The 12,831-nt window shown below is 47.3% G+C and overlaps 1 protein-coding gene across 45 annotated transcripts in view; it reads left to right on the top strand.

Moving 5' to 3' along the window:
- The window catches only part of arfgef3 (ARFGEF family member 3), a 51,354-nt gene that overhangs the window by 31,382 nt on the left and 7,141 nt on the right, over positions 1-12,831 (top strand). For 32 of the 45 annotated variants that reach the window (XR_008078461.1, XR_008078460.1, XR_008078459.1 and 29 more), the window contains exons 20-33: positions 255-388; positions 514-659; positions 1,042-1,221; positions 1,297-1,438; positions 1,712-1,843; positions 2,010-2,113; positions 2,304-2,577; positions 2,734-2,910; positions 3,231-3,345; positions 3,439-3,541; positions 6,818-6,949; positions 7,285-7,415; positions 8,577-10,769; positions 10,875-11,203. Coding sequence is in view for 1 of the 45 variants with exons in the window: in XM_035801138.2 (XP_035657031.1) it covers positions 255-388; positions 514-659; positions 1,042-1,221; positions 1,297-1,438; positions 1,712-1,834; positions 2,010-2,113; positions 2,304-2,577; positions 2,734-2,910; positions 3,231-3,345; positions 3,439-3,541; positions 6,818-6,949; positions 7,285-7,415; positions 8,577-9,819 (3,004 nt within the window). In the remaining 44 variants the exon portion in view is untranslated. Of the gene's footprint in view, positions 1-254; positions 389-513; positions 660-1,041; positions 1,222-1,296; positions 1,439-1,711; positions 1,844-2,009; positions 2,114-2,303; positions 2,578-2,733; positions 2,911-3,230; positions 3,346-3,438; positions 3,542-6,817; positions 6,950-7,284; positions 7,416-8,576; positions 10,807-10,874; positions 11,204-12,436; positions 12,692-12,728; positions 12,766-12,831 lie in introns of all 45 variants that reach the window. The other 13 variants (XR_008078438.1, XR_008078417.1, XR_008078413.1 and 10 more) reach the window with 10 other exon arrangements.

Here is a 12,831-nt window from a genome sequence, read left to right as displayed (position 1 = left end):
TCTCTTTTTTGGGGGGACTCTTGGGCCCCCTACGTGCTTGAGTCCCTGCATTAATCCGGCCCTGCCTGCAGTGCTTATATAACTACATAAGCACTAGGCCGCTTTTAGAGAAAATAATAAAAACACTTATCTGGCAGATGTTTCACTCTCCTACTAGTCCCACAGCTTTCTAATTGGCTTGTGGTGATTCCTTTCTGCTGTTTGAAGAATATAGTGGCAATAATTTGGATTCCACTGTATGACCTTTTTTGCAGGTTATTTGAGGACTCTGTCAGTAAACTGAACATGGTTAGCCTGGTGGGTTTCCTGCACCAGCTGAGGAGAGCATCTCAGTCCCAGCTCTTTGACTCAGTCACTGAGACAGGAGACTACTCCTTAGCCATGCCAGGTACCAAACACAGCACATGCTTATCCCCAATAGACTTAGATAAAAACCCTGGGTCAAATTTGCCCAGTAGAATAGAACCAACAGAACAGTCCCAAAGGTCACCAATGTTGCCTGTGTGTTTTTAGGAGAGGCCAAGTCCACCATGGACAGGCGTAGCGCCCTGCACCTGTTCCGGCTGGGGGAGGCCATGCTGCGGATCGTGAGGAATAAGACCAGACCCCTGCTGCACATGATGAGGGCCTGGAGCATAGTGGCACCACACCTGGTGGAGGTAGGAACACAGGGAATGCGTCTCAACTGTGTAGCCTCCTTTGCTGATGTCCTCTCCTCCACAATCATTAACATGGTATAGCCTAATAGGTTCACCCTTTCTGCAGGTTATATTAGGCCTATACCCACTGGGCACAGACATCAGTTCAACATCTAGTTTTGATTTACGTTCGTGAACTAACGTGAAATCAACAAACATTTCATGCGGCCGTTTGATTTAGTTTGGTGAGAAAATATGAAATTCCCTTAGTTTTCCAAGTTGATTCAATGTCATTTACATATTGATTTTTTGTTGTTGAAATGACATGGCAACAGCGTTGATTCTAACAGTTTTTGCCCATTGGGCATTGTTCTCGTTACTGTTTCTCTCCGTCTCCTCCTAGGCTGCCTGCCACAAAGAGCGTCATGTATCCCAAAAGGCTGTGTCCTTCATCCATGATGTTCTGATGGAGGTGCTGACCAGCTGGGCAGAGCTTCCCCACTTCCACTTTAACGAGGCGCTCTTCAGACCCTTCGAGCACATCATGCAGCTGGAGCTGTGTGACGAGGACGTGCAGGACCAGGTGAGTTGTCCCACACACACACCTCTTATAATTAGTTGACCCGGTAGTTGAAATGTCCTATTGTTTGTCCCTCAGGTGGTCACGTCCATAGGGGAGCTGGTAGAGATGTGTTCCCCTCAGATCCAGTCTGGCTGGAGACCTCTATTCAGTGCCCTGAGGACTGTGCATGGGAACAAGCCAGACATGAAAGACTACCTGATAGGAGAATATTCCATGGGTATGTATGACAGGCAGCCTAGTCTTTGAGTTTGTTACATCTCAATGTTTCTATGTGTTATTGTATTCCCTCAGGTACTGCCCGGCTACAGTATTTCTATTGTATTCACATGCATTCTGTTTCTTTGGGTTGTCTGTAATGATGGCTTATGAGAGAGAGTCTCAGCAGGAGAAACTGTATGTTGGCACAGAGCCTCGTCTCCTCTCTCGAAGGAGATTCCTGTATATTGCTGTTTTTTTATTGAGGTTATTTTCTGCTCCGTCTGTAATGCAGGGAAGTCTCAGGCACCTGTGTTTGATGTCTTTGAAGCATTTATCAACACCGACAACATTCAGGTCTTCGCCAACGCAGCAACTGACTACATCATGTGCCTTATGAAGTTTGTCAAAGGTTTAGGTAAGTCAGGTAAATGAGATGATTACACCATTTTATTTTTCTGTGGATGTGTAATACTACTGTCATGATCGTCACATTTTTAGGTAGAGACATTGAATGTTCATGTTATTTGGTAAGAAATAATGGAATTGATTACTCTGATTGCCATCAGTGAGTGTGTTGGCCTTGTTCCCAGGAGAAGTGGACTATAAGGAGATTGGGGACTGTGTCAATGCCACTGGCTACAGTTCTACAGACCTGTGCCTCCCTGCTCTGGACTACCTGAGGAAGTGCTCTCAGGTAGGAAAACACTGGCCCATGGGCCACCTTAGCTATTTTCAATGGGCGTCACACAAAAATTAGTTATTTTATCAGACAGGCTTCCAGAAAGTCTATTAAAATAGATAAATAAAGGGTCACACAACTAAAGGAAGAACGTTCTATCTACGTTTAGTGTATCCACACTGTATGATGAGGTTTTCTTCTGCAGCTGCTTGCCAAAATCTACAAGATGCCTTCCAAGCCAGTGTTCCTGGGAGCCCGGCTGGCCAGCCTGCCCATGAGGGCCCAGGAGAAGTCTGTCAGCAGTGAGGATGGCATGGACTGCGTCCTGGCTGAGTTTGACGATGACACAGGCTTGATCCAGGTTTGGATCCTGCTGCTGGAGCAGCTGACTGCAGCGGTATCGAACTGCCCCCGGCAGCACCAGCCCCCCACCCTGGAACTGCTGTTTGAACTTCTCAGAGCGCTCACCAACTTGCCAGGTTAGAAGTGATACCATAACACCAAAGGACAGATCAGATTCAACACTCTCCACTAGAGTTTGGTTTACATGGTCTGGGTGATAATTTTATAAGATAAACATAGTCATTATGAATGTAGCCTACATGAAAACCGTTTTTTCCCCCCCACCTCCATAGGACCGGGCTTTGCCATATTCTCTGTGATCCAGCTTCTTCTTCCTGTGATGTCACTCTGGCTCCAGCGTAGCCATGGCGACCATGCGTACTGGGACATAGCCGCAGCCAACTTCAAGCACGCCATTGGGTTGTGCTGTGAGCTGGTAGTGGAGCACATTCAAAGCTTCATCCACTCAGGTACAGTGGCCATGGAATGACTCCTGAGTGGTGGTCAAACATAGTGTACACAAAGCTGTCAGCAGAGATGGAAGTGCACTTAGGCAGTTAAACAGACAAAATAGGTCTTTGTGAAACTTATGTAGCCCAGGGGCCGTATGTATCCAGGGTCTCAGAGTAGGAGTGCTGATTTAGGATCAGTTTTGCCTTTTAGATCACATTGAACATTTCTACATGGGCAAGGAAAACTTGATCCTGACTCCTATTCTGAGATCCCTGATACTCCCCCAGATCCTGGTTGTCCCTCTGTCCGTATCCTTCATATCTCTGTCCTCCTGTAGATATTGGCTATGAGCATCTGATCAACCTGATGCTAAAGGACCTCTTCAAGCTGCTGGTGGCCTGTGTGGCTGAACCTGCTGAGACGATCTCTAGAGTGGGCTGCTCCTGCATCAGGTGACCATGCACTTGCGCTGTGCACGCTCACACACACACAGAATGTGTATGACTGAGCTGTAGATGACAGGTGTTTGTCTTTTCCTGTGGCAGGTACGTGTTGGTGACGGTAGGCCCAGTCTTCACTGAGGAGATGTGGCGTCTGGCATGCTGTGCCCTGCAGGATGCCTTCTCTGCCACCCTGGAGCCTGTCAAGGTAAATACCTGGGCTGTGCCATGGTTCTGACTAGAGGTAGTGTAGCTACGAATTGACTTTTTCGTAGCAGGTGAGGATAATTCACGTGGGAGGTTTGGAGATTTAAGGTTAGGAAAAGGGTTAGGGTTACTGAAAATGCTACCTGAAAATGCTACTAACCTGCTATGAAAAGTAACTTCCAGTCGTAGCTGTACTCCCTCCCCCTGCCATCCCCTGTGTCAATTGTGTTTAATCTAAAAATAATTAAAGGTGCAAACTTCCTCTCAAATTTTTCCATTGTTGTTATTTTAGACCAGTGATATAAACTGTATAAAAATCAAGCCACACACTCTATATGCTTCCAACAATTGAATGGGTAAACCTAATCAACGTTTCGTCAACGCTGTGCCTTCTTCAGGGTTGAGGCCTGTGGAATAATCAACACCCGTTTAGAAAATGATGTAAAAAGCTTTCCCTGGTAATGATCTCATGAGGTGATATTAATGCCATGAACAAATGACAATAATAGGACACAAAATCCCCTCGTTTAGAGGCCCAGTGCAGTCAAAATTACAACACCAGATGGTGAATTATTTAATAGAACAAACAAGAAAGAGTTCCAAACCTCTGCCAATAACAGCTAGTTATCCATTTCCTCTCCCCACTCAGACCACTCCCAGACAGTGCTTGCAAAATTCTAGCTTGAGAAATAGTTTTTTGCTAGAAAGCTATTTTTAACATATTAATTAAAAGCTATTACAGTAAGGTATTTGCAGTGCATTCAGAAAGTATTCAGACCCCTTGACATTTTCCACATTTTTGTTACAGCCTTATTCTAAAATTGAATAAATAAAAAATGTTCTACATCAATCTACACATGTGTTAACCCGTTTTTGCTTTGTCCTTATGGTTTTTAGAAATGTTGGCACATTTTATAAAAATACAAAAACAAAATACGTTATTTACATAAGTATTCAAACCGTTTGCTATGAGACTTGAAATTGAGCTCCTGTGCATCCTGTTTCCATTGATCACCCTTGATGTTTCTACAACTTGATTGGAGTCCACCAGTGGTAAATTCAATTGATTGGACATGATTTGGAAAAGCACACACCTGTCTATATAACGTCCCACAGTTGACAGTGCATGTCAGAGCAAAAACCAAGCCATGAGGTCAAGGGAATTGTCGTAGAGCGCCGAGACAGGATTGTGTCGAGGCACAGGTCTGGGGAAGGGTACCAAAACATTTCTGCAGTGTTGAAGGTTCCCAATAACACAGTGGCCTCCATAATTCTCACATAAAAGAAGTTTAGAACCACCAAGACGGGCCTTGATCAGGGAGGTGACCAAGAACCTAATGGTCACTCTGACAGAGCTCCTGAGTTCCTCAGTGGAGATGGGAGAAGATTACAGAAGGACAATCATCTCTGCAGCACTCCACCAATTAGGCCTTTATGGTAGAGTGGCCCACTCCTCAGTAAAAGGCACATGACAGCCCGCTTTAGAGTTTGCCAAAAGGCACTTAAAGAGACTCAGAGCATGAGAAACAAGATTCTCTGATCTGATGAAACCAACATTGAACTCTTTGGCCTGAATGCCAAGCGTCCCGTCTGGAGGAAACCTGACATCAACCCTACGGTGAAGCATGGTGGTGGCAGCATCGTGCTGTGTGGATGTTTTTCAGCGGCAGGGACAGGGACACTAGTCAGGATCGAGTTAAAGATGAACTGAGCAAAGTACAGAGAGATTAATGATGAAAACCTGCTCCATAGCACTCAGGACCTCATACTGGGGAAAAGGTTCACCTTCCAACAGGACAACGACACTAGCACACAGCCAAGACAACACAGGACTGGCTTTGAGACAAGTCTCTGAATGTCCTTGAGTTGCCCAGCCAGAGCCTGGACTTGTACCAGATCGAACATCTCTGGAGACCCAAAAATGGCTGTGCAGCAACGCTCCCTATCCAACCTGACAGAGCTTGAGAGTGTCCACAGAGAAGAATGGGAGAAACTCCCCAAAAACCAGTTGTGCTAAGCTTGTAGCGTCATACCAAAAATGACTCAAGGCTGTAATCGCTGCCAAATGTGCTTCAACAAAGTGCTGAGTAAAGAGTCTAAATACTTGCTACAATTTCTAAAAAACAGTTTTTACTTTGTCATGATGTGGTATTGTATGTAGATTGATGAGGAAATATATATTTTATACATTTTAGAATAAGGCTGTAATGTAACAAAATGTTGAAGTCAAGGGGTCTGAATACTTTCTGAATGCACTGTACTTGTTTCCCAGAAATTATTTGATATTGAGATAAAAAATGGCTGCATTGGGCCTTTAACCCATTCTGATTATGGCTGTGGTGTGTGGCAGCAGGTGAATGCATATTTCCATCTAGCCCCATATCATTCCTACACTAGGTAGGCTACATTTAGAAGTATACGTCTCACGACAAGTATGACTGTAAGTCGCTTTGGATAAAAGCGTCTGCTAAATGGCATATATTATTATTATTATTATTATTAAGTATTTTCCTCAGTCCCAGCCCTGCACAATATGAGAGGAACAAATATAATCTTCTTTAAAGCTTAAAGCTGCAGCCTTTTTAGAGAGAAAATAAAAAGATTGTCTCTACTTGTATTGTAGTAGAAAGAGGGCTTAAATGCATGATGCATTAATTTCAATAACAGACCTTAAATATAGTGACCTTGCAAGAGATTACTCTACTTAAGAATGCATTGTGTCTTCACTAACAGCATTGTTTATTCAGACAGTCTTAAAACATATAGTGGTAGACTCTATATGCACGCAGGCATACTGTATGGACAATACCAACTTTCTCAGGCTTGTGCTTTTTTTTGGTGCTTCCTCCTCTGCATTGCTTGCTCTTTGGGGCTTTAAAGCACTTTGTGACAACTGTAAAAAGGGCTTTATAAAATAGTTGTTGTAAAAGTGTCATCTACATTCAGGACAGGTCATTAATTCCCTAGTAAAAGTAAATGTCCACTATAATTTAGCTGTTTAGTTCCAGTAATGAATGTTGGGATTACTGTCATTCATTCATTTCTTTAGACATAAAAAATTATCCTAGGTGTATGTATACTTTCACTGACTCAACTGTTTGTATAACGTTCCATGTGTGTCTGATTGAGAGAGTTGCAGTTGATCAGTGTGTTCTAGATCCTGTTGATTGGATCACATTGTATGTAACCTTGTGCTCCAGACTGTATAGCTTCAGCATGCATGCCAGAGTGCCACACAGAACCTGTGTGTGTTTCTGCGTCTCTACCTCTTGTGTAGAACCTGCTGGCGTGTTTCCGTAGTGGTTCAGACAGCTTCTCTGGGGACGCCTGTGAGGTTAAGGTGGCCGCTCCGTCCCACTCCCCCTCTGCTGAGGCAGAGTACTGGAGAATCAGAGCCATGGCCCAGCAGGTGACCCTCCACCACCACACACTAGTTTACTCAATCGGAAATCACCTTTACATTTCAGTCGCCCTATTGCACGGATCTTCTGCAGTCCGGATTGAATCTAGGCCTAGGCTTACATGCATGTTGATGTGAAATGACGTATACATGTGTGGCTGTCCACAGTCAGACCTGTGTCCAATACTACTATTCATCAATCTAGATGTTATTAAACAACATTTCAAACCTCTGTATTAAGTCTCAAATCTTCTATGTAGACAGTACATGTAATGATTCATGTATATTGTTCAGTATGACTTTATAGTTGTTGAACATGTCTCCAATCTTCCTCCTGTCTTTAGGTGTTTATGCTGGACACCCAGTGCTCCCCTAAAACCCCCAATAACAAAGAAGGCTTTGAGCATGCCCAGTCTTGTGTGCTCATCATAGAGCTCCCTTCAGACCAGCAATCCAATGGTCACACTCAGAAAAGGTTTGCAACGTTTAATCACATAGCTGGTGTGTGGTGGCTTTTGTATACTGTGTGTTCAACCTGTCGTGTACAGTACACCATCAACTTTGAATCATTGCTCTATTCACTATCTATATATAGTGTGTTACAGTTTGTCTAGTTTCACAGCCCGTTCTCAGAATGTAGCTTTCGATGTGCAGTATATTCTATCTCCTTATGTGCTGATTTCTCTCTCATGTGCTGGACTTACAACAGAAAAATTGGGTAAGAGCACTTCGATAACACCCATACCATGATTCTGGTCTACTGTGAGCAGCATTTATGCCCACCTGTATATTCAATATTTACATTTTTCCTTTAAGCATCCATTCAATGTCATGGACCATATTATGTCATGTCAACATCTGTTATCAGATGACATAAGCTACTTGCAGATGATGAAGACTTTGTCTTATCCACCATGCGTAGATATGAAATTCTTTCCATTTTTATAAAATAAGAATATTCCCAGAGTCCTCTGACCTCTGATACAGTATTATTATTTTGATCAAGCTCTTTGGGATTACAATGTGGTTTTATTAAATCTGCTTTTGACTTTCAGTTAAGGACCTTTTCTTTAATGCTGTTTATCAGAAACCTCATATGATGCCCAGAAGGATGGAGAAATTGATGTCTGCGATTTAAAGCTAGAGTCCTTAATTGAAACAATAGCAAATCGGTCAATCCGCCTTTGTTTTGGTAAACAGCTGAGGGATGGGGCTGGAGAAATGTAACCACTCTCAAATTCATAAACCGAGCTATGGATGCAAGGACTGACCATCAATGATATCAAAATTATAGTTGTAACCATGTTTTGAGGCTACTGTTTGTTTACATTTTTATTGTTTACAAACAACCAAGCTTATATTTTGGGTTCTGATGATAGGGTACGAGAGTTGAACTAAGCTCATGAGGTATTTCTAAGTTATATTCCTCAAGAATCAATGGGTACATATCATATGTCCAAAAATGGATGTAGCAACTAAGGATTGTAGCTTTTAAAAGCAGTGTCGTAAAACTTTAAAGCTTTAATCCCAGTACGTTGTTGCATGTTTCTGACAATCAGACAAACCAAATATAAGTAAAATGGGAATCTATTTACATAAATGGTTTCATGAACCTTTTTCTCCATCTGATCTATAGGATTCCTTTCAGAACTATAGTGGTTAGCTTACTCTCTCATCAAGTGTTGCTCCAGAACCTGTATGACATTCTGCTGGAGGAGTTTAAGCACCCTGGTGATGCTGAGACCCAGGAGAAGACCACCCCAGTATCTGATCCTAGACCATCTGGTTTCCTGCGCTACATCTCTATGCAGAACCTGGCCATCATCTTCGACCTGCTGCTGGACTCCTACCGCACAGCCCGAGACTTCGACACGCGCCCGGGCCTCAAGTACCTGCTGATGAAGGTGTCTGGGGTGTGTGGCGCTGCCAACCTGTACCGCCAGTCTGCCATGAGCTTCAACATCTACTTCCAGGCCCTGCTGTGTGCCACGCTCACCAACCAAGAGAGTATCACTGCTGAGCTGGTGAAGAAGATCCTTTACGAGGAGGGCGAAGGCAGCTCCGACTCCTCCCAGCAGTGCTCCTCCGAGGACGAGGACATCTTCGAGGAGACGGCTCAGGTGAGTCCCCCGCGGGGGAAGGAGAAGCGCCAGTGGCGGGCCACCATCCCTTCACTCAGCATCCAGCCGGTCAGCAGCGCAGACTGGGCCTGGCTGGTCAAGCGGCTGCACAAGCTCTGCATGGACCTCTGCAACAACTACATCCAGATGCACCTGGACCAGGAGAACCTGGTGGACGAGGCAGTGCCCGTCTTCCGGGGGGACCCCCTCTTCTTCCTGCCCTTCTTCCCCTCCACCCCCGAGACTCCCACTCCCTCCACGGGAGGCCTGTCCGGCCGGGGAACACCCTCAGATGACAGCGTGCGCTCCCACCTGGCAGAGACGCCGTCGGAGGACACACACAGCCCTACTGCTGGCTACTGCATGGACAGCCTGCCACACCTGAGAGGGGAGAGGAGAGACCCAGCGGGCCGCAAGAAGGAGTGGTGGGAGAGTGCTGGGAACAAGCTATACACCATCGCCACCGACAAGACCATAACCAAGCTGATGATGGAGTACAAGAAGAGAAAGCAGCAGCACAACCATTCCACCTTCGTGAAGGAGACCAAGGGGGGAGAGAACAGGGGCGAGGCAGGGACGATGAGGGGCCCAGAGTCCTCCAACCCACAGAGGCCCCAGCAGCTGGTGGACCCGGGGCCCATGAGACACTCGTTCAGTGCCGGGCCAGAGGTGCTGAGGCAGGAGAAGATCAGACCCCGCTCCGGTTCTACAGCAAGCTCCCACAGCGTCTCCATTAGAGACTCAGAGGCTCAGATACAGGTAGGACTGCAGGGGAAACATGACCAGATACAGGTAGGACTGCATGCAGGGGAAACATGACCAGATACAGGTGGGACCGCATGCAGGGGAAACATGGCCAGATACAGGTGGGACCGCATGCAGGGGAACCATGGCCAGATACAGGTGGGACTGCATGCAGGGGAAACATGGCCAGATACAGGTGGGACTGCATGCAGGGGAAACATGACCAGATACAGGTGGGACCGCATGCAGGGGAAACATGACCAGATACAGGTGGGACCGCATGCAGGGGAAACATGACCAGATACAGGTGGGACTGCAAGGGAAACATGACCAGATACAGGTGGGACCGCATGCAGGGGAAACATGACCAGATACAGGTAGGACTGCATGCAGGGGAAACATGACCAGATACAGGTAGGACTGCATGCAGGGGAAACATGACCAGATACAGGTAGGACTGCATGCAGGGGAAACATGACCAGATACACGTGGGACTGCATGCAGGGGAAACATGGCCAGATACAGGTGGGACTGCATGCAGGGGAAACATGGCCAGATACAGGTGGGACTGCATGCAGGGGAAACATGGCCAGATACAGGTGGGACTGCAAGGGAAACATGACCAGATACAGGTGGGACCGCATGCAGGGGAAACATGACCAGATACAGGTAGGACTGCATGCAGGGGAAACATGACCAGATACAGGTAGGACTGCATGCAGGGGAAACATGACCAGCTACACGTGGGACTGCATGCAGGGGAAACATGGCCAGATACAGGTGGGACTGCATGCAGGGGAAACATGGCCAGATACAGGTGGGACTGCATGCAGGGGAAACATGGCCAGATACAAGTGGGACTGCATGCAGGGGAAACATGGCCAGATACAGGTGGGACCGCATGCAGGGGAAACATGGCCAGATACAGGTGGGACCGCATGCAGGGGAAACATGACCAGATACAGGTGGGACTGCATGCAGGGCAAACATGACCAGATACAGGTAGGACTGCATGCAGGGGAAACAACCAGATACAGGTGGGACTGCAAGGGAAACATGACCAGATACAGGTGGGACCGCATGCAGGGGAAACATGGCCAGATACAGGTGGGACTGCAAGGGAAACATGACCAGATACAGGTGGGACCACATGCAGGGGAAACATGACCAGATACACGTGGGACTGCATGCAGGGGAAACATGGCCAGATACAGGTGGGACTGCATGCAGGGGAAACATGGCCAGATACAGGTGGGACTGCATGCAGGGGAAACATGGCCAGATACAAGTGGGACTGCATGCAGGGGAAACATGGCCAGATACAGGTGGGACCGCATGCAGGGGAAACATGGCCAGATACAGGTGGGACCGCATGCAGGGGAAACATGACCAGATACAGGTAGGACTGCATGCAGGGGAAACATGACCAGATACACGTGGGACTGCATTACATTTACATTTACATTTAAGTCATTTAGCAGACGCTCTTATCCAGAGCGACTTACAAATTGGTGCATGAACCTTATGACATCCAGTGGAACAGCCACTTTACAATAGTGCATCTAAATCTTTTAAGGGGGGTGAGAAGGATTACTTTATCCTATCCTAGGTATTCCTTAAAGAGGTGGGGTTTCAGGTGTCTCCGGAAGGTGGTGATTGACTCCGCTGTCCTGGCGTCGTGAGGGAGTGTGTTCCACCATTGGGGAGCCAGAGCAGCGAACAGTTTTGACTGGGCTGAGCGGGAACTGTACTTCCTCAGTGGTAGGGAGGTGAGCAGGCCAGAGGTGGATGAACGCAGTGCCCTTGTTTGGGTGTAGGGCCTGATCAGAGCCTGGAGGTACTGAGGTGCCGTTCCCCTCACAGCTCCGTAGGCAAGCACCATGGTCTTGTAGCGGATGCGAGCTTCAACTGGAAGCCAGTGGAGAGAGCGGAGGAGCGGGGTGACGTGAGATAACTTGGGAAGGTTGAACACCAGACGGGCTGCGGCGTTCTGGATGAGTTGTAGGGTTTAATGGCACAGGCAGGGAGCCCAGCCAACAGCGAGTTGCAGTAATCCAGACGGGAGATGACAAGTGCCTGGATTAGGACCTGCGCCGCTTCCTGTGTGAGGCAGGGTCGTACTCTGCGGATGTTGTAGAGCATGAACCTACAGGAACGGGCCACCGCCTTGATGTTAGTTGAGAACGACAGGGTGTTGTCCAGGATCACGCCAAGGTTCTTAGCGCTCTGGGAGGAGGACACAATGGAGTTGTCAACCGTGATGGCGAGATCATGGAACGGGCAGTCCTTCCCGGGAGGAAGAGCAGCTCCATCTTGCCGAGGTTCAGCTTGAGGTGGTGATCCGTCATCCACACTGATATGTCTGCCAGACATGCAGAGATGCGATTCACCACCTGGTCATCAGAAGGAGGAAAGGAGAAGATTAATTGTGTGTCGTCTGCATAGCAATGATAGGAGAGACCATGTGAGGTTATGACAGAGCCAAGTGACTTGGTGTATAGCGAGAATAGGAGAGGGCCTAGAACAGAGCCCTGGGGGACACCAGTGGTGAGAGCGCGTGGTGACTGCATGCAGGGGAAACATGGCCAGATACAGGTGGAACTGCATGCAGGGGAAACATGGCCAGATACAGGTGGGACTGCATGCAGGGGAAACATGGCCAGATACAAGTGGGACTGCATGCAGGGGAAACATGGCCAGATACAGGTGGGACCGCATGCAGGGGAAACATGGCCAGATACAGGTGGGACCGCATGCAGGGGAAACATGACCAGATACAGGTAGGACTGCATGCAGGGGAAACATAACCAGATACAGGTGGGACTGCAAGGGAAACATGACCAGATACAGGTGGGACTGCATGCAGGGAAAACATGACCAGATACAGGTGGGACTGCATGCAGGGCAAACATTGCCAGATACAGGTGGGACTGCATGCAGGGCAAACATGACCAGATACAGGTGGGACCGCATGCAGGGAAAACATTGCCAGATACAGGTGGGACCGCATGTAGGGGAAACATGACC

The sequence above is a fragment of the Oncorhynchus keta genome, chromosome 24 (genome assembly GCF_023373465.1).
Source record: "Oncorhynchus keta strain PuntledgeMale-10-30-2019 chromosome 24, Oket_V2, whole genome shotgun sequence".
NCBI lineage: Eukaryota > Metazoa > Chordata > Actinopteri > Salmoniformes > Salmonidae > Oncorhynchus > Oncorhynchus keta.
Note: the sequence above shows the minus strand (reverse complement) of the source record. Positions and strands in the feature narration are given on the sequence as shown.